At 40.0% G+C, this 27,975-nt stretch overlaps 1 protein-coding gene across 1 annotated transcript in view; it reads right to left on the reverse strand.

The window, feature by feature from the left end:
* The window catches only part of ercc6l2 (excision repair cross-complementation group 6-like 2), a 55,215-nt gene extending 28,773 nt beyond the window's left edge, over positions 1-26,442 (reverse strand). Inside the window, exons 1-11 of the mRNA XM_007899980.2 lie at positions 26,382-26,442; positions 25,320-25,408; positions 24,757-25,178; positions 22,545-22,664; positions 20,906-21,099; positions 18,865-19,026; positions 16,496-16,703; positions 15,893-16,033; positions 15,045-15,161; positions 12,472-12,591; positions 2,626-2,697 (exon numbers count right to left, since the gene is read on the reverse strand). Of these exons, the coding sequence (XP_007898171.2) occupies positions 2,626-2,697; positions 12,472-12,591; positions 15,045-15,161; positions 15,893-16,033; positions 16,496-16,703; positions 18,865-19,026; positions 20,906-21,099; positions 22,545-22,664; positions 24,757-25,178; positions 25,320-25,347 (1,584 nt within the window). The 5' untranslated portion in view covers positions 25,348-25,408; positions 26,382-26,442. The remainder of the gene's footprint in view (positions 1-2,625; positions 2,698-12,471; positions 12,592-15,044; positions 15,162-15,892; positions 16,034-16,495; positions 16,704-18,864; positions 19,027-20,905; positions 21,100-22,544; positions 22,665-24,756; positions 25,179-25,319; positions 25,409-26,381) is intronic.
* Between the last annotated feature and the right edge of the window lie 1,533 nt (positions 26,443-27,975).

Here is a 27,975-nt window from a genome sequence, read left to right on the forward strand (position 1 = left end):
CGGAGCCTAATTCTGGTTTCCCATTCCTAATCACTTTATTGTTGGGAGTAATGTTCTCTTTTCCAGCAGTGAAAACAGGGCACAACATATTCAAATGCAGCTGTTAAAAACCAGAGCAACAGTTTTGTATTAATGAACTTCAATAAAATGAAAAAGAGTATTCTCACCAAAAAATGTTTTATTTTTGTTAAAAATAGGAACTTCACAAATCCTGAATTATTTACTTTATTGGAACAACTACTAGCCAGAATTCAAGAATTCAAACCATGTTTTTATTTAAATTTAATGTTTGACCCAAATTAAGGTTCCTCTCAAAACTGTCTAAACTTTGTTAGAGCCATCCAAACTCCATAAACAAATGAACAGAATGTTTTGAAATTCTTGTCCCCACAAATGCTTATACCCCACAACCCACCTGAAAAAAAATTCAAACCCTTCATTGTGTATATTCTTTGACAGATTTTATTTAAAGATTTCAAGAAAAACTGTTTGGGAAAAATGTTTTGTTTGGAAAGCCGGAAAAGCTACATTTCAAAATGGAGTGACAAAGATTTTATAAATACATGATCATATCTATGTGGAAAACATCAAAATTATCCAATGAGTGGTTGAGCAATAGAGATTTGGGAAGATCCCAGTTTCAATCCTCGATTTGTGCTGATGTTAATTAGGTCAATTATTGAGGTGCTGCATAATTGTGGCTTAGGTCTGAGAGGGGAAAGTCACCTGTGGTTTTTGCTCCCAAATGCTCACCAGTGAATCTTGTTGGAGATTTGCATGAGTAAGCATTCTTTGGACTGTAACGAACTTGAGAATTGTCCCCCCTCCTCCACCCTCCCAATCCCTATCAAATAGCTAAGAACCATTAAAGTAAGTTTTTATCCACAAAATAAAAACCAAAGTAATTGTCGGAGTCTTTTTTCCCCCCTGAAAAATACAGGAGAAAATCTGGGGGAGGGGGATTGAATTTAACACAAAGACCCAGGTAAATTCAGGATTTATTTTGGAAATTCAAAAACTTTAAGGAAATTAGATAGCAATAAAACATTTTTTTTTGTGAAAAAAAAGTGCTTACATTGATCAAGGTAACTAATCCAATTGATATTTTCACAGGAAGGAAGTGAGATGCATTATGTTGTGTAGATTCCAAAACTCAACCTTCCTGAACTGGAACTCTAGGAAAACAATTTACCAGCCCGTGAAATGTAATGAACATGCAGATTCCCAAAACTCGCTCACCTTTGAGTGCATCATATTACACAGATTCTTGAAACTGGCAGTGCAGAAAGGCAGATCTCAGGAATGTGAGCCCACCATAACAGACGTTGAGTAAAATTGTCTAATAATAATCCTTGCATTTGATATAGAGCTTTTCACGTCTTCTAGACGTTTTTCATTTTTTATAAGTGATATGTGGGTAAAACATGTTTTTTGACTGACTTTCAACCAAAAAGTCAGTATTTATTAGTGAAAAATCATTAAAAAAAAGTTTAAACAAATATCCTACTGTAATTCAATAAAGCAGCTTACAGTGGTGGCCATGCAACTATACCATGTAAAAGGAAAAATTAATCCAGTATCTTCATCGGAGAACAACAAATGTTTGGGAGAAATACAACAAATGCACTTCAAGGAGTGTATCGAGCAGAATAATATAATAAATAATAATAATAATCCTTGCATTTGATATAGCGTTTTTCATGTCTTCTAGACTTCCCAAAGCGCTTCACAGAATATACTGTAAAGTGAATTGACTGTGTATTTGTGGACGAACGTGGCAGCCAATTGTGCACAGCAATATCCCACAAAAATAACTGATGCCTTTTCTATCTGTACCTTACACTCAAACGGATGTAGCTTAAATATAATAATACAATGCTGACTGCCTATCTTGATCATTTTACCTATTCAAAAGCCTAGTTTTATTTGCCACATCAGAATTGACAAGGAAGAGAATACTATCCACTATTTCAGTGAACGGAAGCTGGTTTAGTGTGCATCACTGTGAACCAATATCCAATACAGACCATCCTCTATAGGAAGTCATACACACATTTACTTGCCACACATTTATTTGCCACACTGTATTAGAGCCCCCATACAAAACATCCATCAGACAATTATCTCAAAGAGTCATCTTATTCAAAAAACACTACATCCCGGGCTGAGATCTACTAACTCACCAGAGACAGATTTGAACCTGTAACCTTATGCTCTGTATGTCCCAGTGGACCCCAGGTAGGAGCTAAACTCACTGGACTAACAGAAGAGCATAATTACATTTTTTTAAAAATCCAGATGAATTTCACTGAAGTCAATTAGTTCTGAAAGGGAAAGATAGACTAACATCTAGCTTTTACTACTTTTATTCCAGATTTTTAATTTTCCTGTGTTACATAAATTAAAAATCTTTTTGCTAATTATCCATTCATTGATTGTTTATATCAACAATACCAGTAATCTTGATTGCATTACATTGCACTGTAAAGAGATTGTATCTTTTGCTTTGACAAAGTGGTTACAAAAGTAAAATAAATTACTGGGCGAGAGCTTGGGGCATTTGAACACCACTTTTACCTGTCCAGCAGATGAACTCAATTAAAGTACCAAATCCTAATTGCTCACCTTTGTGGAGAGAGAGAAAAGAAGGACTTTGTCATGATTTCTTCTAAAGTGCTCCAAAAGCAGCTGGAGTACCTGAAAGCATAGACAATGATTTTTCAGCATATTGTTCAGAACAGACACTGCACCATTCTGCATAAAACTACCATACTGTATAACAAGGGAGAGGAAGAATACAATAGAACAAAGTAATTAAAAAAATAATTCATTAAATGAAGTAAAGAAATATCTAATCTAAACAAAATAAATGTGGCTTTGGCAATCAATACATCATGCACAGAGTTAAAAACAAATAATAAAAGATTCTTGTCTAGACCCAAAGCCTTGGGCTAAAGTTCAAACTTCAAAATGTTCTTCGGACTAGTTTCAGTTTGGATTCTATCCAAAAGACTGTCGTGCTAATGCACTATAACGTTCTCATTTTTTTTGGCAGGTGAGCACAAAGGAAACAACATTACATGGATGTTAAATGTGGCTTATTGTTTACAATTCCATTTCCACCTCCTTTTCTTGTTGGATCCCACTTGCCAACAGCTGGAAAATGGGTTGGTCCCAGTAGTAGATGGCAATAGCTGTTAATGGAGCTCTACAAAAGAAGGAAATTTTTGTATTCGCTTGGAGTTTGCTCCCTTAGAAAATGTGTGCAAATCTAAATGAACAAATGGTCTGCTAAAGTCAGCTGCTAAGAAGTACCCGAATATGGTTAGGATCACTCATACCTCTTGAGTTTTTTTTCGCTCTTAGTGATTAGTGATTCAGCTGAGAGTTTGCAAAAAAACATGCTTACATAAAACAAATACTGTATATACATCAGCTGATGGTTATCTGTAGCAGTGTACATTTGGTGAAAATGTTTGCTTACAAAGATGGCTGCAGCAATGCTGTTTTATCTAAAGGATACCATGATTTTGTATTTTTTTGTAATTACTCTATCCTAACTAATGTCTCAATTGGCAAATTCTGGCTGGTCAATTGATGCTGGTAATGGACAGTGAGGTGAAATTGATAGTCAGCCTGGGTCATTTGGTAGCACTCTTGCCTCTGAGTCAGAATGTTCAAGCCCCATGTTAGGACTCATGGGCAGGACCAATAGAAAATTGTGGTAATAGAAAATTCCAGAGTGTTGATTGGTGCTATTGAAAGATACATTTACTGCCAACCAACACATTTTCACTTTATTGATAAAATCGAAATATGAAGAAATGTTTATGTTTGCTGGGGATTGCTGCATTGATGGAAGTTCAGATAAGACCTTAAAGCTGAATGCTGTTCAGGTGGATGTTAAAGACACCATGGCCTTATTCTTAAAGAGAAAAGAGTTTCACTGTGTCCTAGCCAACTTTAAAAACATTTTTCAAACTTTTGATATGATAAGTACATCAAACATAAGGATTATATTACATACACTGGACAATCCTATTTCCCACCACACCAATACCATTCATGTATATTCCATAATGCCTTGCAGGTCTATAAGCGGCAATCTTATTTTAAAAGGAATCCAGTACAGCACAGCATATTGGCATTTGTGGAGTCCTGTAGCTCAGTGGTTAGAGCACTCGCTTTGCAAGTGAGAGACCCGAGTTCAATTCCAGGCAGGGCGAAACCTTGGGCAAGTTTCCTTACTCCACACGCCTAATAATAATCCCTCCAAAACCAAAAACAATAATAAATTGGTCATTTTCATTCTACGACTGTTTGTGGGACATTGCTGTGCGCAATTGGCTGCCGCGTTCGCCCACAAATATACAGTCAATTCACTTTACAGTGTGTTCTGTGAAGCGCTTTGGGATGTCCTCCTGACATGAAAAGTGCTATATCAAATGCAAGGATTATTATTATTATTATTATTGACCAGGTGGTGCAAGTGAGATGTTTCTTCACGTTCCTCACTCTTGCCCTTTTGTGTAAGTAACAAAGGCCTCACACTCCTATCCAAATATCAGCCCTTAGAATACAGTGCTGTCCTCCTGAGGTTGACACTCGGGTTCGGAAAACTAATGAGATGGTTGGCCCTGCACCAGATAATAAAAAAATGGTTTAATCTATATCAGTGTGTGGCAATGAAGAAAAAATGTTTCCACTGAGCCATTAGTTCTGTGCATCACTAGGTCAGTACCATTTTGGGGTTATTCAACTATGCCCTGCGTCTTTCAAACTCAATTTGAATTTTATATTTTTTTTCTTAAATCCCACTTTTGCTAAACCTCATTTAGAAGAAAAATCATCATGTACACAATATTTATGGGTTTTACTAGAAACAAACCGTAAGATAATTGAATACATGTCCCTCCACCCCCAATAAATAAGTTGAAATTTGGCTTCATTCTACTCAAACAGTACTAGGATGAAAGAAAGCCCCAAAACACTGCTCCATATGAATGGCACTATATAAATGTATATAAGTTGTTGCTGTTGTTGTAGTAGGATAGCTGATGCATTCCTTCGCCTTCCATGCAAAATTTTCAAAAGCAAAAANTCCAAATTGTGCCTTCACTTGTGTGGGGAGAAATTCCACTTGGGTTTATATTAACTCAACTTGTGTAGAATTTCAGAAGAGTCAAGAATTTGCCAAATTCTTAAACACAGCCTAAATTTTGTAAGTTTATGTTAAGAAACATAGAGAAACAACTTGAAAGTTGAGGCTGAATTCATCAATTTGCTAAATTCTGTGCAGTCTAAAATGTAGCATAAATAGAGTAAATCTAAACCACAAGTGGAAATTCTCCCCAGGAACTCATATTTTCCCGTCACCATTTCACCCTCATACAAAGTATTTGAAACTTTTAACATTTTACTAATATATAAAAGATTTTAATTAACAATTCTCAGCCTACACCATAAACTGAATTAAATCTGGGTTCAAGTGCATCGCTGTAAAATCTGTTTTCAAGCAGTGAAAACTGTGTAATAAAGTATATGCCCTTCAGTTGTAAATAAAAATTAGGGCTATGGCTACAATTTACTCAAATAAAGCTGACACATTTGATCAACCTTTAAAAAAATATTATTCACCATATTTTAACAAATGTAGTATTAATATTTACATATAAACACATTCTGAGGAAATGGGATACATTAGTATAATAAAAGGTAAAATAACACTATTTTAAGACGAGACTGCACATTTCAATGTGGATTTAGAGAACATATCAGGGGTTCAATAATGTAATTCAATGGGAAAATAATATATAAAAGCTTGTAGAATGGGTCTGCACAGAGCTACTCTTATCTGAAAATTTCTAAAGCAAGGACTTTACTCAATGTCTTCTTGGAACTCTCTTCTCTAAATAATCAGTCAGATACCCAAGGGGGTGCTCTTGTGTTGCTCTGTTTACAGTAGGCCATGGCTTCCCAGAATGTGTACAGATGTGGACCAGCCAATAATTTGACTCTCAAGATATTCCACCATTTGGGAAGCAAATAACTGGGGTTTTGTGTACAATGGCTGGACTGTTATTTTCAAGGGAAGCATGTCCACATCTGGCAGTAGCAGTCTGAACGGACTACGCCGAAGATGAAATGCACCAAGGGGAAATGTGGAATTTTCTGCACCATGTCCATTGCTTTCATTCAGTCAGTAATAAAACATTACAACTGCTAATGTTGCATTTCGATGCTTGCAAGTCTTTTTAAATGAGCCAGGTTGGAATCAATGTAGACATTTTTTTTCTGCCGGTTCAAAGTTACTACTCGAAAATTTAGGGTTACGTTGTATACATTTTGACATGCAAAATGAACAATAAAAGTACCAGTCGATTTCAGAAGGATACTATGGCATGATTTAAAACGTTTACTTTGTGATATGCCTTCACCTTTACTCTGGTGATGTCATCCACAGGTGTCCATTTTGAGGGTCACTAACAAGGACCAGTGAAGTCAGGTTTTATCTTCCAAACAAAATCTGGGTATGTTATTGTTTCACAAAATGAGAGTATTTGGAGGTGGGGGAGTTTGACACCTAAGCGAAACTGGTAAATTTGTTGAAAATCCAGATTTATTTTGGAACATCAAAAACAAGCCAGATACTGTACTAATGAAGCAGTTGCTTTATTGATATACCAGAGTAAAGGTTATCCACACTGATTGCAGATAAACAAGCAGTACAGTTAATTAACATCATGTAAAATACAAATGACCACAGTCCTAACTAAAAAAATTATTTAATCAAATTATGCTGGCGCTATAGCACCCCACTGTGCAAGATCTACTCTCTCTCACTCTGACACACACGCACAAATCCAATTCATGTGTAACTCCTTAAACCATTTCACCTTGTGTGCCATGCATACAACCAGATTTTCAATGTAGTGCAGGAACATTCCAGAATGACGACATTAGGTTTTCTATAGACTGAGTTTCACAAAAAAGTGACCCAGTTAAAGGTGCTTTGCCAGACACCAGTTAACTCCGGATACCGGGTAAATCAGACATAACGCCCGGCCCCAATTCATTTGTATTCTGATCCGTTTTAAATATGCCGGTTAATCTGTACAAAATGCTGTGCTGGTCGGCACTATGTCTGCTCGCTCTTTGTCAAAAGCGACTCCAAGATGGAGATAGGAGGAGATAAATTGCGATCGACAGCGGACTCCAGCCATTCAGAAGTGGTGTGTCAATCAGTGAGGGGCGGAGAAATGTGGAAGAAACAAGGAAGGGAATGGAATGGGAGCAGTCAAATCACGATTGATTGACAGCAAGAGCCGGGAATGAGTGGAGTGACCATCCAGCTCCAGGCTGACAATCATCTTGGATCCGCCGCTAATTGGTGCTCTTCCTGTCCAATGGGAACTGGAATTGGAGGGAGAAGTGCCGCCGCTCATCCTCTCTACTGGAGGTAAGAACTTCAGATAACCTCGGATGCCATTTAAGATGGACTAAACAGCCCTATGTGTCCGCCTTAAGCAGCTTCCACTGTATTTAATTTGGTAGGAATTGGTAATAATAATAATAATCTGTGCATTTATGGCTCTCTGGTTTATCACTTATTACATTCAAGAGTGAATTAACTGCTTTATTAGTTCAGCATCTGTTTTATTTTTGATGTTCCAAAATAAATCCCAATATTCATCCAAAAAACACTCATTACTCACTAGTGATGAGTTACAGAAAATTATTTCTCCAGCTAAACCTCAATCCAGACGCTCTTGTAATGCATCAGAGAAGAAATTGTAGGCCTAGAACAAAGTTGTAAAAGCCATGAAGCGCCTAGGTTTTATCACTTGTCTGCTAATTATTAGTTAATTTCAGTCAAGCTGGCAGTCAGGGAAGGGCAGAGAAATACCACAAATGGGTGTAGTATTCCTAGGATAGGATTCTTGATTCTCATAGTCTTCCAGGAAGGAAGCCCTACTGGAGGGTTGAGGTAAAGGAAAGATAAAGCTGAGTAGCAATTTTTTTTATTAAGATTTCCAACGTTCGCTGCCTAGTCTCACACATTAATAGCCACATAAGGTCAACACTATGGTCAAGATCCAAGTACCTCAAATGTACAAGTAAAGTACATTCTAAATATCATTGTCAGTTTGCATATATGGGCAAAGGATCTGAAAAAAAACACACACCATTGTAGCTGTAAAATATTGCAGCAATGAAAAGTCTAATTCTCAAGAATTAAATTATCAATTTTCAAGCTACTGTTCAATTTTTTGACAAAATATAAATAAGTTTTGAATTTTTTTTTCGAAAGCTGATTATTCTGATCCATTTTTGTGAAAAGGTTAATGCACCTCAAATAGTTAATAAAAAATCTCGAAGAATACAGACCACTGCAGTTATTACAGTGAACACACCAATTATCAAAAAAACACGAGAGCAGAAGCTGGAGATCAGCCAGCTCCAGGCACAAAAATAATGGCAATTTTGACTTCTAAATCTTTAGAAGAAAGTGGCACAGACAACTGTCAATGAATAGTCTGAACTTTTTTTTTGTGTGAAATGGACAATAACAAATAGCTGGAATAGATCACAGGGAAGTAATGTAATCATGGGTTCAGTGGATGTCATGAATCACCAAAGCCAAGCAAGAACACCTATTACCTGACCACAAGATTATATTACTGCTTTGACTTTACTCCAGGATAGCTGTTATTCAATGCACATTGTTAGTGGGTGATGTTTTCATTTTTGGCTTTGTGTCTGTGCCACTGCTGATTGTCAATATGATCTGCCTTGTTGATGTGTGATGACATTCACACTGAAGGATTAACGATTATGATGTTATCATCTTTATCGAGATATAACTTTCAGATAACTTTGCAGACCCTTATAATGCAGAGCTGAGGTCTGGAGTACAGTGGAGAGGGGAGGTGAGCAACTGAAGACAATGGTTGTAGTATAATCATAATGCACCATTATATAAATAAAAGGCCACAAAGCCAATCTTTTGACCTAAGAGCTACACAAGTCACCTTAAGAGTCTACCATTCATTTTCTGGTATGCTCCAGTTACATTATAAATGAGATACTTGTTTCTTAGCAGTAGGGAATTTGGAACTCTTAGAAGTGTACAGGAGGATGAACTCATCCTGGCAAAAATTTGATTTACAGTAAAACTCACATAAGTTGTATCAGTCGGGACCATTTCACCCACAAATATACAGTCAATTCACTTCACAGTATATTCTGTGAAGCGCTTTGAGATGGCTTGAAGACGTGAAAAGCGCTATATCAAATGCAAGGATTATTATTATTATTATATCAAATGCAAGGATTATTATTAACATTTAATATGACTTATGTGAAGTCCAAGTTGTAGCTGAACCTGTATTAGTCATACAGAATTTGATTTAATCAATAACCCATACTGTACATGCGTAATTCAATGCAACCGGTAAATGCAAGTGCATGAGTTGACTAGTCAAGACATTTCCTGCAATATTATTGCAATACTTATTGGCAAGTGCCTTACTGGAATCGCACTGACTAGCAGGAAATTAAGTTCTTTTGCGCATGAGTCGACGGATCAAGAGTATGCAGTCAACAACAATAACAATTTGGATTTATATAGCGCCCTCCACGCCAGACGGAGTCTCAGAGCGCGTCACAGTAACGGATCCCGGGGCCGAGCCAGGGGGAGGATGGTGACCAAAGGCGCGGTCGAAAAGAAAGGTCTTCAGCTGAGACTTGAAAGTGGGAAGAGAGGGGGCGAGGCGAAGGAGTGAGGAAGGGAGTTCCAGAGCCTTGGAGCGAAGTGGCTGAAGACACGGCCGCCGATGGTGGAGCGGAGGACTCGGGGGACAAGGAGGAGGGCAGACCCGGTGGAGCGAAGGCAACAGGCACTGTTGTGAGGAGAGAGGTCAGAGAGGTAGGGGGTGCAGAGGAGTGGAGGGATTTGAAGACATCTTGAGGATCTTGAAGTTGATCCTTTCTGGTTCAGGCAGCCCGTGCAGTCTGGCAAGGACTGGGTAATCGGGGAGCGGAGTTTGGTGCGGGCAGGAATGCGGGCGGCAGAGTTTTGTATGACCTGGATTTTATGAACGGTAGTGGAGGGGAGACCGGCAAGGAGTACATTTGAAGAGTCCAGCCGAGAGATGACAAAGGCATGGACCAGGGTTTCAGCGGCTTTTGGAGTCAGGTATTGGTGGAGACGGGCGATGCGTTGCAGGTGGAAGAAAGCGGTGCTGGTGAGGGACCGAATGTGGGGGAGGAAGGATAATTTGGGGTCGAACCTGATGCCTAGGTTGCGTATGGGTTCAGAGAGTTTTAGGGGGAGGTCGGGTAGGTGGAGAAGGTGAGAACCATGTGATTTTAGATGTTGATGAGAGCCAAAGAGTATGGCTTCCGTCTTGTCAAAGTTCAGCTGAAGGAAATTTGCGCTCATCCAGCTCCTGAGGTCTGACAGGCAGGCTGACAGAACATCAGGGGACTGGGGGTCGCAAAGTGAGGTAGAAAAATAGAGTTGGGCGTCATCCTCGTACATGTGGAAGTGTACCCCATGTCTGCGGATGGTATCCCCAAGAGGGAGCATATAGATCAGAAAGAGGAGGGGGCCAAGGATGGATCCTTGGGGTACCCCACAGGTAACCAGGTGAGAGCGGGAGGAAAAGCTGTTTATGCAGATGTACAGCGGGCGGTTCGAGAGGTAGGTCTTGAACCGGGCGAGTGCGGTCCCACTGAGGTGGTTGACGGAGGAAAGGTGGTGGAGGAGGATGACATGATCGACTGTGTCGAAAGCGGTGGAGAGGTCCAGGAGGACGAGGAGGCAGAGGGAGCCCTGGTCACAGATAAAGAGGATGTCATTTGTGACTTTCACAAACGCAGTCTCTGTACTGTGGTCAGGGCGGAAACCGGACTGGAGGGGTTCGAAGAGGGAGTGGGAGGAAAGGTGTGCGCGGAGTTGATTGGCAACAATGCGTTCTAGGATCTTTGCGAAGAAGGGCAGGTTAGAAGTAGGGTGGTAGTGGCTGGGGTTTGAGGAATCTAGGGAAGGTTTTTTGAGGGGGGTAATAACAGCAGTTTTGAGGAGGGGCAGGGTTTTTAAAAGTAGTTATCGAATCAGCCTCGACCACCCTTTCAGGCAATGCGTTCCAGATTCGAACAACTCATTGCGTGAAAAAAATTCTCACCTCCCCTCTGCTTCTTTTAGAGACTATTTGGAATCTGTGACCTCGAGTCACCGACACACTCACCAGTGGAAACAGTTTTTCCCTTTCTAACCTATCAAATCCCCTCATGATTTTGAAGACTTCTATTAGGTCTCCTCGTAACCTTCTCTGCTCCAATGAGAATAATCCCAGCCTCTCTAGCCTTTCCTCATAATCAAGGTCCCTCATTCCTGGTACCATCCTCGTAAATCTCCTCTGCATCCTTTCCAATGCCTTAACATCCTTCCTATAGTGTGGTGCCCAGAACTGGGCGCAGTATTCCAACTGAGGCCTAACCAGTGTTTTATATAAGTTAATCATAACCTCCTGACTCTTGTACTCTATGCCCCTATTTATAAAGCCTAGTATCCCATATGCCTTTTTTACAGCTTTATCTACCTGTCCTGACACCTTCAAGGATTCAATTCAAGAATTCCCAGGTCTATCTGTTCTTTCACCCCCCTTAAGATTGTATTACCAGCCTATATTGCCTCCCCTCATTCTTTCTACCAAAATGCATTACCTCGCATTTCTCCATATTGAAACTCATCTGCCATGTGTCTGCCCATTTTACCATTCTGTCTATGTCTTCCTGCAATTGGCTCCAATCCTTTTCGCTGTTTACCACACTACCTAACTTTGTGTCATCCCCAAACTTGGAAATGGTGCTTGCTATACCCAAGTCCAGATCGTTTATGTATGTTAAGAAGAACAGTGGTCCTAATACCGATCCCTGGGGGACGCCACAGTACACAGTACGCCTCCAGTCAGAAAAGCAGCCGTTCACCGTTTACGAGTTAGGAGGTCACAAATACGACTAGTGCAAATTAATGTGTAAACACAATTCTTAAGGATTATAGAATCCGCTTTCCCCATCATTAATTCGATAATTAGGAGCACCTGTAGTTCTCTCTGTAAATACGTTTACACAACTCATATAATAAATGTGGATTACACAACTTGTAAAATAGACCACAAAGTCTATCTGCCTGCTTCTTCTATCCGCTTATTTAATTTGTTGAAGGCTATCGCCTACTGTTGGGACTTTGAATGCAACATTGAGAAATAATTTTCACATATGATTATCCTAATGCATTTGAATGCATGTTATACAAAGTACGGCATAAGATTATAGTAATTTAAATACATAATATTGAATTTAATTGTGAATACCATTTTATAGTGTCCCCACTTTGTCAGAAAACAATATTTGCTACATTACAACATTGGGATAAGTTATGTAACATTTGTTCTGATAACTCACCTTCATTTTCCCACTGTACTTAGGATCAGAAATGGTCTCAAAAGCAGCTTGTTTGCTCTGCTGAACAAACTCCGGGAATTTGTGAAATACTTGTTCACAGACTCTTTTGACAGTAGATGCCTTAAGAGAGATTAAAAAACATTAATTTGTACTCCACCCCCTAATCAAATGCTGTTTCACTCTATGTATTGAAAGAGCAAAAGATTCATAACATTAGAATGGATTATGGATCAACAGAAAGCTTCTACAGGCCACATCAAGCCTACTCCTTTTGTAGACCAGATACAATCAATTCTGTCGTGGATTTAACCCAACCTATTCAATCTCCTCAAGAGGTACCAACCACCATCCCAACATTTATATAGTGTCTTTCACATCAGCTGAAGGTTGCAATTAAGAGAGGTAAAAGCGAGGGGGTGGAGTGGAAGGATTGCCAAAGGCATTATCACAAGCAAGTTCTCTGAGAAATTTCACTAATTATGAAAGGCAAACAAATGAACCTCCATCATATCAGTGATCCATTAGAATCTAGATCATGTGGGGAGCGGGGGTGCGGGAGAAAAACTTATTGTGCATCAGTCTGGCTCAGCTGGTAGCATTCTTTTTCTCTGTGGGTTGAAGCCCCACTTATAGTCTAGGCTGACACTCCAATGCAGGCTGGGGGTATGGCATTGTTGGAACTGCTATCCTTCAGATGAGACATTAAACAGAGGTCTTGTCTGCCTGCTCAGGAGGAGGTTAAAGATCCCTTGGGTACTATTCAGAAAGAGAGGGAATTTCTTTCGATATCCTGGCTAACAATCCCCCAAATAAAATTGGTCATTCATTTCATGGCTGTTTGAGCGATATTGCTTTGTGCAAATTAACAGTTACTCCACTTTACAATATAACCTGAGAAGTGCTTTGAGAGGTCTTTCCGACGTGAAAGGCACTATACCAAATGTAAGGATAATTACATATCAGTTTACACAATCATAATGGAAAGTATTGCCTTAACTCCCTGAGTTTCACTGCACTGGAACATCAATATATTAAATAATTAAATGCAGTATTCAACTAATGAATGTGATTAGTTTATATCAATCTTTCTACTGTTTACAATTTATTTTAAAAAACAAAAAAGGGAAAAATATGCATTCTTTATTACATATTCTGTTGGTAGAAACCATCAATGCAAGGAGCACATAAAATCCCAAGTTACTTGGAAATCTCTTTGATCTCAATCTTCAAAACACTATATTTGAACAGTTGCACTGTAACCTTCTAACTTCGTTTAGTCTTTTCCCCACAGAACAGCTTCTTAAGTTAAAAGTTTCTGAATACCTGACACATCAAAGTGAAACTGCATGGTCTCAGAGTCAAAATGCATAACTGCTGCCCAGCCAGACTACATAAACCATACTCCAAAGCTATTTCCAAAATCAAGTCCAATAAAATTAAACCAGTTTGGAATTACACTAAGCTGCAGTTTCAGTGATTTTAGAAAATATAGTAACCTCTGGCTTACTGGACTCCGTCTATCTGGAATTCGTAATTAGCCGGGCCAGGCCTGGATAGGATTTTTTTTAAAAAAAATTTGCATGCCCACGCACGTGTAGACTCCTGCCAATCCACTCTTCTAGCTCTCGCCCCCGCCTCACTGTCCTTGCCGGCCTTCATCTCAGTTTGAGACCCATGAGCTTATTCTCTATCTCTTGCTCGCTGGATTCAAACAATTTCAATGCCAGTACCGGCATTTTTTTTTGCTCTGAACAAAGCCGCCGCCGAGAAAAGCCTGTGAAGGCCAGTGCCAGCATTGTAATTACACTTAGCCAGACGAGATGGTTCTTCCCTCCATTGGTCCAGTTATCCAGGGTTTTAGTGTAAAACCAACTGAGAAATAATTATATCAGATTATGGATTCCTAAAAATTGAAAGTGAAAATGTAATATGGCAAGTATGCATGCCATACTTGTCACTTGTATTTGCTAATGGGTACTAAATTATCAAAGTCCCCAGCTCAAAGTTGCTATTTGCCAAACAAAACTAAGAAACTGCTTATCTAGCCAAAACATTCACTAGAGATAAACCAAAGCTTTTACATAGGTCTGTTTAGACTGGTCCTATGGCCCCAGTTCACTAAAGCTGTTTATTGGAGATCTACTGAAATGACATTCTGCAATTGTTTGCAAAAGCATTGAATGATTCTGCACCGTTTTACAAATCAACAATGATTAAGTCACTTTGCAGATTACTACATTTAGTTGGTCCTCAAAAAGCTTTGGGAATTGAGCCTTTAATACTACAATAACATTACTTACTGTTTTTGTGTCAAGTTCACTAATAAAAGTACAGTCAATTCACTTTACAATGAATCCTGTGAAGTAGTTTGAGACGTTCTTCTGATGTGAAACGTGGAATATCAAACACAAGTGTTATTTATTTATGAAATTACTCACTTAAAGTCATTTTAGCACAACTACATATATGAAGAACTGAGAAGACCCATGAGGAATTGAACTCAGAAGACTGAGCTCCCAACAATATTTTACAAATAGAGATTTGCTATTCCATAAAAAAATTCAAATGATTACCTGCATCTTACTTGTGCTATCATCAGGCTGCAGCAATGCTACATGATTCGATACCTTCCGCAACAAGGCCAAATAACTAAAATAGATTTGTCGGACTGTATTGCCATATTGATTTTGCTGAAAAATAAAAATGTAATGTTTAACATGCCAATATTCTCCATCTTTTCACTCACTCCTCTGAAGCCACTGATATGCACTGTACATGTGGTTCCATGAATGTCAGCACCCAAGGGTCCGTTTCTCGTGTGTGAATCGAGTGGAAGGGGGGGGGGGAAATCATTGCAAAGCTTGAACCTGTTCTCACCTGAAGTCCACACATCCTTAATTTCCAGAAGTAGCTGGATAGTATTTTCTTTATGTGATGCTAGACAATGATGGTTTGCTGTTCTAAGGTTGTGGCTAAGATACTTTAACAGAGAAATCATCCTCTTTTTCTTCACTCCCTCCTCCCAGTTTCAGCACAAAGATACAGCCAAGTTTCTCTCAAATCCTCAATATTTCAGTACAGAACAGGAAACCAGCTGAATTAAGTTGTTTTCCTCTATTATTTGGCTTTGGGACAGCAGACCACATGCAAGATGGCATTCGCAATGTCCAGCATCATTGTGGAAACAGGTCACTGAAGAAAGGTAAGTGTGTGAGTGGAAGGTGGCATTAATTTGCAGCTCTCCACATTCACATTTCATGTGATAATTATCACAAGAAATGCACTATGGAACATCATGAATCTCACCCCGTGGCTTTAGAAAGAAATGCATGCAAGTGATACTTATATTTATTGTGCTAACATGGTATCTAATCTCAAGCGAATCTGTAACAAGAACATCTCTTAACATTCTGTGGCTGACCTTGTAACAGCAGCTTTTCCTTTTTCGGCCACTGTTGCAGTCGCATGGATCCCAGCCACGCAGCACCAACATCATGTCCTCAGTCTGCAGCACTGCCTGATATACCATCTTCTGAAACTCTGTTAGAGAGCAGTATACCACCTGAAAACAGGCTGAGAATTCAGTGCATTTTCCTCATAGGTGACCCGTTAAACTACTCAACAGCATTACCTACTAGCCCATCTTAGCTATTTTCAACAGCTGATATTAGCTTACTTTTTTATAACCAAATTTAGGCTAGATTATACTTGACAACAACTTGTATTTATACAGTGCCCTTCACGCAGGATAGCATCTCGCAAAACAAGATGATTTGCTAAAGTTTTAAATCTACAACTGCATAGTAATGTATAATAACTATGAATATATATTATAACTTATGTGACTTCAGTGGACATTTATATAAATAGCTATTCAAGGTCACCAGCTCTACACAAAGCTGGGAAATAAGATTGTCTGAGAGTCTCTTCCTATGGGTACTTATAACAAGACAACTGACCTCCTGGTTATCAAACAGAATTTGCTGGCTGCAATAAACAGCAGCAAATAGAGCTTCATTCTCACCCGGTCATCTTTCTTTGGTAGCTGGTCACTGATAATAGCCTTTGTGCGTCTCAAAAACCAATAGGACATTTGTTTTGCCAACTTTCGCATGGCCTTTCTTCCCATAGCCAGCTCTCTTTTCGTTGCTGTGTGCCTCTGACCAAACTCAATTGGATTACCAAAATCTTCCTTAAAACGGCTTCTGTTGCCTAGGCATCCTGTTACTGCCCTGCAAATATCAAGGATTCCAAGTTATTGCATTATCTTGATCACAGTGATTGTGTAAAAAAAAATCAACACACCAAGTTATAATTTGTAAATTTATATGCACACGTCAGCACAAAATAGGCATAATACAATTTGTGTATTTTCTAAACATCCGTAATGCTCAAATGTTTTGATTAGATTATTTGCTGTATTCTTTTAAGTGTCAGTAAACTATATATTCTTATGTTTACACTTTTTTTGCCTTTTATTTGGGCAATTTTTTACGACTGTAAACAATTTTAGATTTCATCTCCCTTGCACGCAGCCTTATCAAGAATTCAAGATGTTTGTACTTCCATTGACTGTAGTAATGCAAATGACATGAGCACCAATAAAAATGTAGCTCAGCTCTCTAGGAATCTATTAGTTAAAACAAATGGTATTATTAAAACAAATGCTGATGAAAAAGTTGCACATCACACAAACATAAAACAATAAATTTGGTGAAGAATGATACACAGGTGTAGGTTTAAACCACTGAATCAAGACATTAAGATGGTGCCATCAATCCCTGAAATTATTTTTTATCTGTGAATTCTGCTGATCTAAAGTATTTGTTCCACTGAGTGTACATATTGTCAAAGGTCTTACTGATGTGGTTTGACATTATTTTGCTTTCATTTCCTCTGATTTTGTTTTCAGATCTTACCATGCAATCATTTTAAAGTCATACTTCATTAAATTGCTGCATTTTTTTGGATGACCTTTGAACAACTTTATTTCTTGCAGATTCTGTAACCTTCTGAGAAAGTTCCAAAAGTGCCAAGAACCTGAATACTCATTCTTCAAAGAAATAATGTCACCCTACAGCAGTAACAATAATTAGGATTTATATAGCATCCTTCACATAGGACAACGTCATGGAGTCCTTTACAATGGTTCATCCCAAGGTACAGTTACCCCACTTTACAATATATCCCGTGAAACTCTTTGAAACATCCTCCTGACGTGAAAGGTGCTATATCGAATGTCAGTATTATTGTTATTAGTACAAGAGGAGAGGGGGAAGTGAAATTAGACGCGGGCAAAGAAGTAGTTCTTAAGGCATGATTTTAAGATTTGGATGGGCGTGGTGGAGGGAGGGAGGTAAGTTAGGGGATGTGACTGAAGTGGGGGGGAAAGGGGATGGGGGATGTGCGGGGGGGCAGGGGATAGGAGGGGCGGGGCAGAGGAAGAGAGCGGAACGAAAGAGAATCTGCAAAAAAAGATGGGTTTGAATGGTGGGGTTGGCAGAATATTGCGGAAGTTTTGCTCGACTGACGTGGGGGTCAGGATTTATTGATAATTTTCCCGAGGAGATAGCCTTGGTGAGATGAAGTTTGTGATCATTTTGCATGGACTGTGGAAGGACCAGGTTTGAGAATTTGTTAAGTTTTTCATTCCATGTGTCCTTACCTTAACTGTACCTTGTAGACAGAAGTTCAACAATCCGTTGCCAATTAAATTTTTTTGGAATATGCATAAACGATCTCTGAGAGGAATAGGTGATTCGAAAATACAGTAACAGATATCACTAAGATGTGCCCTTACTCAACCAAATACCACTCCCCCGCTCCCCCACCCAGTGCTTCTGTAAACATAACAATCAAATGAGTAGATAATTTCTCCTGGTTACAGTTAGAATCATAGAATTATACAGCACAAAAGGAGGCCATTCGGCCCATCATGTCTGTGCCTGCTCTTTGAAAAGAGCTGTCCAAATCAATCCCATTCCTCCGCGCTCTCCCCAAGCCTTGCAAACTTGTCCTCCCCAAATAATTATCCACTTCTCTCTTAAAAGTTGTTATCGAATCGGCTTCCACCACCCTTTCAGGTAATGCATTCCAGATCCGAACAACTCGCTGTGTGAAAACATTTCTCCTCCCCTCTGTTTCTTTTAACAACTATTTTAAATCAGTATCCTCGGGTTACCGACCCACCCGCCAGTGGAAATAGTTGCTCCTGGTTGTGCAAATTTGCTACACTACCCAATACTATGCGATTTATTAACCAAAAGATGGGACTAAAATCATGATCTCCTCTAGTTAGTATTCAGCAAAAATTCAACACGAGGCTTCACTTACACATTTCAAACATTTAGTCAGAAATGATGCATTTTTAAAACAAGTATAACCACTGCTTACCAGTCCATAACACACCAAAGTTCCTCCACGTTGTTCTGTAAAATTGTACCAGTTAGCCCGATTCGAACCCTGCATTTCAGTGCCTTCATTGCCTGTGTGATTTGAGCTTTAGGATTCTTTATCTTATGGGCTTCATCTACAAACACTGCAGACCACTCGATGCTGATCAGGAAATGGAAAGTGAATCACACATCATAATACTGTAATCCTTAAGGCTTTCATGACCTTTCTTGCTGCAGCACAATGGGTATACTGTTCAGTAAATTACTACTAGTGAAGGATTCCCCAAACGCTAGGAACAAAATATTAGTGGCTGCTGGAAAAAATAATTCTGGCTTGATTGAAGAAAGTCAAAACAGTAAATTGTGTTGAAAAAATGGCATCTTTCAGTGGTACCATCTTCAAGACTCTCAAGGTGCTATTACTAAAAGCTATTAAGTTCTGCTAAAGCAAAACATTTAATGTTCTAAATAAGGCAAATATACCAGTTCACTTTGGCGCCCATCTCTGTGCTCCCAATTCTCTGTTCCCTGTTTCTTTACTTCATACCGGTGACATCTCTTTGGGACAGTCTTTATGTCACTCTGGATATGCCACTAATTTACATTTCTGAAATTAAAAAGGACCTCGACAAATATTGACTGATTTAAAATGAATGTAAGGTAACAAGACTTTACAGTAAGTAAACTCAGGTCTGCCGTGCAGAATTAGCTGCCACGTTAGCCCACAAATATACAGTCACTTCACTTTACAGTATATTCTGTGAAGTGCTTTGAGACACCTAGAAGACGTGAAAAGCGATATATCAAATGCAAGGATTATTATTATTATTATTTCAACGCATTGACACAAATGCCAAGGGGACCTGCCATACACCACTCTTATGCAGGTTCTCATGTGGTGACAGAAAGCCATTAGCCATGTTGTGCCATGTCAGAGTGCCCACTCCTTTAGACTATGCTAGATTATATGGGTGAACCTAAAGAGAGGAAGAAAAATAAAGAAACAGGGAGGAGGGAATCAAGAGTCATGGAAATAAATGAATAGTTTTATTTAAAATCCCTTTATGGACTAGAGTATTTTACCAATAATTTCCTACTGTATTCAAAACAAACAACTACATTTAACAGAATATATACTGCACTGTCAGACTCACTACATTTATTTGGTTTGCTTTTGTTTCAGAGGAAGGAGAGGGGGAAAGGGATTGCATGTACACTCTGTAATGTTACAGTGAAATTGTTACAAAATCAATAATAGTTGATAATTTGCATCCAAAGAAAAAGGTAGTAGTTTAAAATTCAATATGAATTGGTTAAGAAAAAAACACACGAACTCATTTAATAGAAAAGTGAAAGTAGTTCAATAGCTCACACACGCCCTTGAAGTCTGACAGATAGTTGTGACTTGTGGCATTGTTGGACTGACCTGTCATTCAAACATACCTCACTTCACTGCATGAGTTTAGACAGTACTTAATTAGATGGGCACTGATATAACCTAATAACAACTATTACAACACCCACAAGCAATGGTGGCACTGAAAGAAGTGCATAGGCCATCCCGGCCTGTACTCGAGTGAAGAGATACACAGTAGCACGTAAAAAGGAAGTGGGAAATCATTAAGGAATATTTTATCATTGAAATTAATTTGACTTGACTTGAGAGAACGTTCAAAGCACTACAATAACAAATTACATTTGTATAGCACCTTTCAAGTTGGGAGGAGGTCCCAAGGCGCTGGATTGTGAACATTCTGAACTCACGTCCCTCAATGTTAAAAGAAATAAATAAATCTCACTCTGCACTGCAGTCAAATTGCACAAATCACTACTAAACTCAATATCTTTCCCTCTCCCAATAACCCAATTAGTTAATGCATTATTATTTAGCAAAGTATTAAGCTAAATAGGTAACACTATGGCTACCTTCAAAGAGACTTGAGTATTTCAAGCCAACCTACATTTAACATACATCAACCCATAGAGCCATCAACTCCTTTCAAAATAATCCAATTTTAAATAAATTAAACTGTTTTCACCTGTTGATGTCGTTCAAGCAGAGACGGAGTGTTTCATAGGTTGTCAAAGCAATCTCGCATTTCTTTCGTCGAATGCCTCTGAAAGCATGATCCTTTTTGTTGCCATGCAAAATATAGACTCTAAAATATCCCCAGGTTTCCAGCTCTTCCTTCCAGTTATACAATACAGACAAAGGTGCAACTATTAGGAAAATCTAAAGAAGATAAAAAAAAACTGGTGTATAAAAGAAAAGGAATTTGTACTTTTTTCTTTGATGTGAAGTGAAAGGCTCATAATTAAGCGTCTATTTAATAGTAAAGATGGCAATGGGCCAACCTGGAAACAGTAGAATAAGTCATGAATTCTCTAATTATTTCAAACATATATATGTTTTGAATTAAAAACAACTCTCATAAGGAATACAACATAGTAAAACTTACATAGGTCTTATCTTTATAAATTGTATAATTCCGATAATTGCTCAATGGGAAGGAATGTGTGCCCGAGCTGCGGACAGAAGATGGTGGCACTGATCTCACACATTTCATGCCAAGCTGTGTTGCCCACAGGGAAGCTCACAGATAGTTCCTGGTACCTGCTATCCACCTAGTGAGGGCTCAAACCTGCGCTTGTCGGATGTTGAATAACCAACTTGTGACTATCTTCTTCGGGATGGGTGGAAGGAAGAAGTAAGTGGGTCTCCAAAGTGTTCAAGAATATTTTCTGAGGTGTGTAAGGCAATACCAATATAACAGTCATACCAAAAAATATACTGGATCAGGCCAGGACTTCCACGTTGATGGATAATTTGATAGCTAGTAACAGCTTCCATTACTTTAGAAAGCACAGATGTAAAAGTAATAGAGTGGTGGTTTGAAGGTAAGTTTACAGTTCAAATCTGTGTCCTTATGCTAAGGCATTAAATAAAAATGCTAGCCATTAAAATAAGGACTCAATCACACCTGCAGATAATACTCTAGAGCATTTTGTAGATTGAACATTCTGGAATAGCTTATAGATCTCCTGCTGTGAAAGGGACAAGGTGAAGTGGCTTAGAAATTCCTATCCTGTGAAACGGGACATATTGGAGTAGTTTAGAGAGCTTTAAGTCTTAGAGTGGGAATAGTGTAAGAGATTCCTACACGTTGAATCGACATGTTAAATGGGCTTAATGATTCCCACCCGATCTACAGCAGGGAAGAGTTCCATGGGATAAACATTAGCAGTGATATAGGTTATTGGAAGTCATCTTTTTCTTTTAGAAGATGACATAATAATACTTAAAAGTAGAAAAATCGAAGCTCCTTACTGGTCCATTTTCAATAGAGGAAACAACATCTGATTCCTATCAAACGTCATGAAATGCTTTTACATTATTGGTGTCACAAATTAGTGTTCATAGATGTTGTAAATGAAGACAGATGAACGTAAAACCACACAATATATCCCCATTTCCCTGTACCTTGACCAATAGGGACAAGTGATATACCTAAAAGGAACTTTTTAAGGAATATTTCAATGTACCTGCTGTGGAGAGTTGATAAACAGGTTTCAGCAAATGGTTGCAAACATATTACTATTGATGGATTATTGAAGCAAAAATTACATTATTTCCAGGAAGATGAGACTTGTAACAAGATTTAGGCTATAAAGAATTACCTTGTCATGAATGGCTCTTGATTCCTTCTTCATACTCTTCAGTACAAACTCTGGCATGTTATTTTCAATATCCTCACGGGTCCCCCTTTTATGAAGTACAGCTGCCAGAAAGGAAATAACCTGTGAAAGAATGTTAGAAATTTGGAAAGATCCAATCAACTTTTTTTCATATCTAACAAGACTACAATATTTCCATTCAAAGCATTATTTATACACAGGAATCAGTTCAGGACAAAGAAAACAAACACAACAAAACGATCATTTCAAATAACCCAGTGAAAGAGTAAGATCTACTTTTAAAGGAGCTGAATGAATATGGTCAGTATTGCATGTGGTAAAATTATTGACTCAACTAATACACTGTATCACCAAACACAATAACAACTTGCATTTATATAGCATCCTTCATGCCGGATGGCATCTTGGAGCACTTAACAGTGGCGGAGCCAAATACATGACTAAATATCTCAATTTCAAGTCTTACTGAGTGGCGGGTCTGTTGTTCTGCCAGGGACAACCCTTCTCATTGTGGTCTTGCAGCTAAACAGATCCCAGTGTTGTAAAGTGATAGATCTAAGTGTTGTAGACTTCATACCGTAGTATTAATAATCCTTGCATTTTACATATCAACTTTCACATCAAGAGAACATTTCAAAGATATATTTTGTGGTTCTCCACCCATCTGTCTTCATTTAAAATATCCATGAACACTAACTTGTGACACCAATAATGTAAAACACTTCATGCCATTTGATGTAAATCAGATGTAATTTCCTCTTTAAAAATACTGAGTTCTACTGAATTCGCTACATGGGGAGGAGCAATTGCACTTGCGCACTTCTCCCTACTCAATTATTTTGTAACTGACAACAAAGGGGATAGCTGAGCCCAGCTAGCCTTCTGCAGCGATTCCAAACACAACAGCAGCCATTTGGAGCGGCAAATACTGAACAGCGTTCTCAAAGGTCAAGCTCAGCATGCTCAATCGACACCTTTTTAAACAATATCCCTTATTGCGCAATTGCCCACACAGCCTCAAAAGGTACTGTTTCAGCTGTTCCATTCAGCACACAAAGTAGTAAGTTCTGTTGTCCAAATTCCAGAAATGCACCGAAGAGGAAATGACTTTGTGGGACAAAGCAGAGATGCTGCAGATATTTTTCCTTTTTTTAAAAAAAAGCTCATCAGAAAGCATTTTGTTATATAGAATTTTTAAAAGAAATTTCTTGCGCAAGTGGTCTTTATTTAAAACCCCGTCAAAAAGAGAGAACGGAATGTTGGAACTGAGTCAATCCCCTGTGGCAATCTCAGTAGTCTGGTTCCTGAGCCAGGTGGATCCGAGGTACACTAGGGCACAGCTGATAACAGCCTAGCTCATCGGCAGTACTTAGAAGGGCAAACCAGTCACTGGGGGTAGGAGTTCTTCCCACTCAGCTCCTGTTAAACCTGCAAGCCAAAGTGCCCTAATGGGTAAGGTGGACCCATGGTCAAGCTGGAGACTTGACAGGCAGTACTCTCAATGGCAAGGTATTTAGTAGATTAACCTCCAGTTGTACCTCAATCAAATCCTGTTTTAGTTATGAAAATCACAGTGGGAGAGAGAGAGAGCACAACTTTCTCACTGTTCCTAACATGAGAACCTACTTTGGAGGCCTAGAATGATGCTTTCTGTACCAGCCCCGCAAAATAATTCCCCAGCTTTAAACTCTGCAGTAAACTTTTGTTCCATAAGACTGAACTACACCAAGGACAATGTGATACCAGAATCTTAACAGAACTTAAGTGAAAGCATACCATGGGTTAGTATCTCTGGACTGGCTTTCATCCTCAGCATGGAAAGGCCTTTGCAACATTAAAGTGTACACATCTCTTCTTTTAAAGATGGGCAAAGCATTTCTTAATTTGTCTTCCACCAAACAAGTGCAATGTAGATTTAAACGCACAGATATAAGCTACATTCATAATTCTATGCACAGATCTAAGCAAAATTCTCATGCTGTTCACAAAATTGCATGTCAGTTTCAAGCTTAATGAAAATTCTATAAGATACCTGAGCCCAATGGAAAACAAAATAATTTAGAATGTTAGGTAAGGGGTTCAGGACTCCCAAGGAACCACATCAATGAATGTAGCGATTCCCTGACTCCAGGAATCATACCAATTGCCTGGACTCTGGCAAACCTTCACAAGTTTCTTTAGTGATGCTCATTACCTGTATGGTTTTTCCAAGTCCCATATCATCGCCAAGGATGCATCCTTTACCACTGATGTAATGCTTGTACAAAAACTTGATTCCATTTCTTTGGTAATCTCGTAAATATCTGTTAATAGTGTACGGTACACATACACCATCCTCAGATAACTTCAAAGAAACCGCAGGGCCTGGAGGCTTTTTGTCATGGAAAAAGGGCTTCTCCAGATCCTCATCATCAAATATAGAACCCTGGAAGGGTTCCTTCTTTTTTCTCCTTCTAAGCGTGTTAATTAGCACAGTTTCATCATTGAAGCTGGAGAATTTTACAATTGCTACAGTTTTTCCGTGTTCATCTGTAGATATAGTCTTCACTGTAGCCTCGTACAGCTTCCCGTCTTTGGAAAATGGTGCAAGAACCTGATCACCTGGGTACCAGCGCTCTAAAAATAGAAGGATCAGCAAAGAAATAAAATTAATACGAGACTTTAATGCCAGCCACAGTATGGAAAAATTACTGACAAGCCACAGTCAGGCTCAATCTGTAAACAAAATTGTTAATTTCCAAAAATTTCCATATGTACCTGGCGTGTCATTAGTGTCTGATTCCATGTCCAAAGCACACACAGTAGACCCATTTGTACAATTCCTCAAATCGTGCGTTTTGTTTCAGCTTTAGAAAAACAAAATCAAAAAAGACTGTATTTTGTTGGATTGAGTATTGTCCAAACATATGCAGACAGAAGATTATTATTCATCAATAAATGTGCAAGAACAGCATTTGAATCATTAATCACACAATAACAGCTTGCATTTATATAATGCTTTTATCATAGAATAATGTCTCATAGCATTTCATAAGGATGGAATAAGATGCCATGGTTGTTTATGGGCCATTTGCTGCATGAAATAGGCTGCCGCATTTCGCAAAGTGCAGTCATTCCACTTTACAGTATACCCTGTGAAGTGCTTTGAGACGTCTCAACTACGCGATAAAGGTGCTACATCAAATGCAAGGATTATTATTATGCCGAGTGAGGAAGGAGGGGGATAAGGGAAGGGAGGTGACCGAGAATGCATTTAAAAAGGTAGTTTTAAATAATAGGAGAGAGATAAAGGAGAGGAGGGAATTGCAGATCTTAGGAGTGCAGAAGCTGAAGGCTTGGTCACCTATGGTGGCACGAAGAGAGTGAGGGAACAAGAGTTTCAGATGAGTTGGAGATTGTGGATGGTGGGGGGGTGGGGGGTGGGTCAGGATTTCAAGGGGCTGAATGGTGTTTGGCATGAGATGGGGGGGGGGGGGGGTTGCAATGTGGCCAAGGTGTAGAAAATCAATCATGGTCAGGAACCCAATCTGAGTTGTAGATCAAATTGAACACCAAGGTGGTGCACTGGTGATCCGCCATCCCCGTTGCCATGGCCCCCCTCCCCGTTGCCATGGCCCCCCTCCCCGTTGCCATGGCCCCCCTCCCCGTTGCCATGACCCCCCCTCCCCGTTGCATGGCCTCCCTCCCCGTTGCCTTTTTCCTACTCCCCCGGTTCCATGCAACTTCCCCGTTGCTATGGCCCCGCTCCCCTTATTGTGCCCCCTCTCCCGTCACTATTGCCCCCTCTCCGTTCCCATGGTCCCCTCTATCACCACTCACGCGCTCTCCGCGCTCCTCAGACTCTGGTACCACCGGGTGTCCCCGTGCCCCGGAAGTGCTTGTGACGCGGGAGCCCCACAAACACGGCGGCTGCTGTTTTCGAGATGACGGAGACGGGAAGACTGCGCAGCCGCCGTGGAAGAGAGGTGGGAGAACTGCGCAGCCGCAGTGAGGGAGAGCCGGTGACCCGGACCAGTGAGACCTTCTGAGGCCGAGTTTGGGACCTGTTCCTGGGAGATAGACAGCTCCAGCATCCAGACCCCGCCCGGGACATCCTGCCCCCGAGACCTTCAGCATCAACAGTCGGAAACACAAACTAGAAAATAAAACCACGGTTTTGTTCGCTTACTTACTGTGCCGCAAAGTTCTGTTTTGCCTAAAAAACATACAGTCCGTTCACTTTACAGTGGAGCCCATTGAGACGTCTTGAACGCATGATATTGCAAGGATTATTATTGCCGGTCTTAACAAATAATGTTTGTAATCCATTTTTTTAAAGTTTTAAAAGTGCGGCCTGGCCGGATCCACTGTATACCGTGAATATAACTTCAAGGGACTTGGACACAAACCAAATTGGCACTGCAGTCCAGGATCCAGTTTGCCTTGTTTACGGTTAACAACCTGAGATCTTTTTCAGTTTCCCTCTTGGCAAGTTCTATCCCACCCACCAAGTACAGGTCTTTCCTATTTTTACTTACTATAACAACAACATTACATATTGTATAGCGCCTTTCATGTCGGGAGGACGTCCCAAGGCGCTGGACAGTCAGTGTTTTGGACCCGAGCTGAGGGTCGGAATTGGGGAGGGTGGAGGGCGGGGGGGGGAAGCAGGGTGATCGAAAGGAGGGTCTTGAGATGGGTCTTGAAGGAGGCAAGGGAGAGGGAGTGGTGGAGGGACTGTGGGATGGAGTTCCAGAGGGTGGGGGCAGAGTGGCAATGGTGGGGCGTGCGAGGCAGGGAACGTGAAGCAGGCCGGAGTGGAGGGAGCGAGCAGGATGGTAGTGGGTTAGGAAGTCGCAGAGGAAGAGGGGGAGAAAGGCCATGGAGGGCTTTGAAGGTGAGGACCAGAATCTTGAACTGATCCTCTGTGTGATGGGAAGCCAGTGACGTCGGGTGAGGATGGGGGTGATAGAGTCACGGAGCCTGGTGAGGGAGAGGACGTGGGCTGCAGAGTGCAGGATGATCTGCAGCCTATGGAGGGAGGAACTGGGGAGGCCGACAAGCAAGGAGTTTGCATAGTCAAGTAATGAATGCATGTATGAGGGTTTTGGTGGCCTGTGGTGTGAGCCAGTGGTGGAGCCGGGCAATGTTGCAGAGGTGGGGGAAGGCAGAGCGGGTCATGGTACGGATGTGGGGTAGAAAGGATAGTTGAGGGTCAAACAAGATGCCAAGGTACCAGACTGGCTCAGTGAGGTGGAGTGTGCAACCATGGATGGTGATGCTGTCAGCGCCTGAGCTGAGGAGGCGCTGATAGGAGCCAATCAGGAGAGCCTCAGTCTTGTGGACGTTCAACTGAAGAAAGTTAGCTCTCATCCAGGACTTGATGTCTGACAGAGCGGTAGAGATGTGTGTTATTCGCATACATGTGGAAGTT

The sequence above is a fragment of the Callorhinchus milii genome, unplaced genomic scaffold (genome assembly GCF_018977255.1).
Source record: "Callorhinchus milii isolate IMCB2004 unplaced genomic scaffold, IMCB_Cmil_1.0 Scaffold1, whole genome shotgun sequence".
NCBI classification, from domain to species: Eukaryota; Metazoa; Chordata; class Chondrichthyes; order Chimaeriformes; family Callorhinchidae; genus Callorhinchus; species Callorhinchus milii.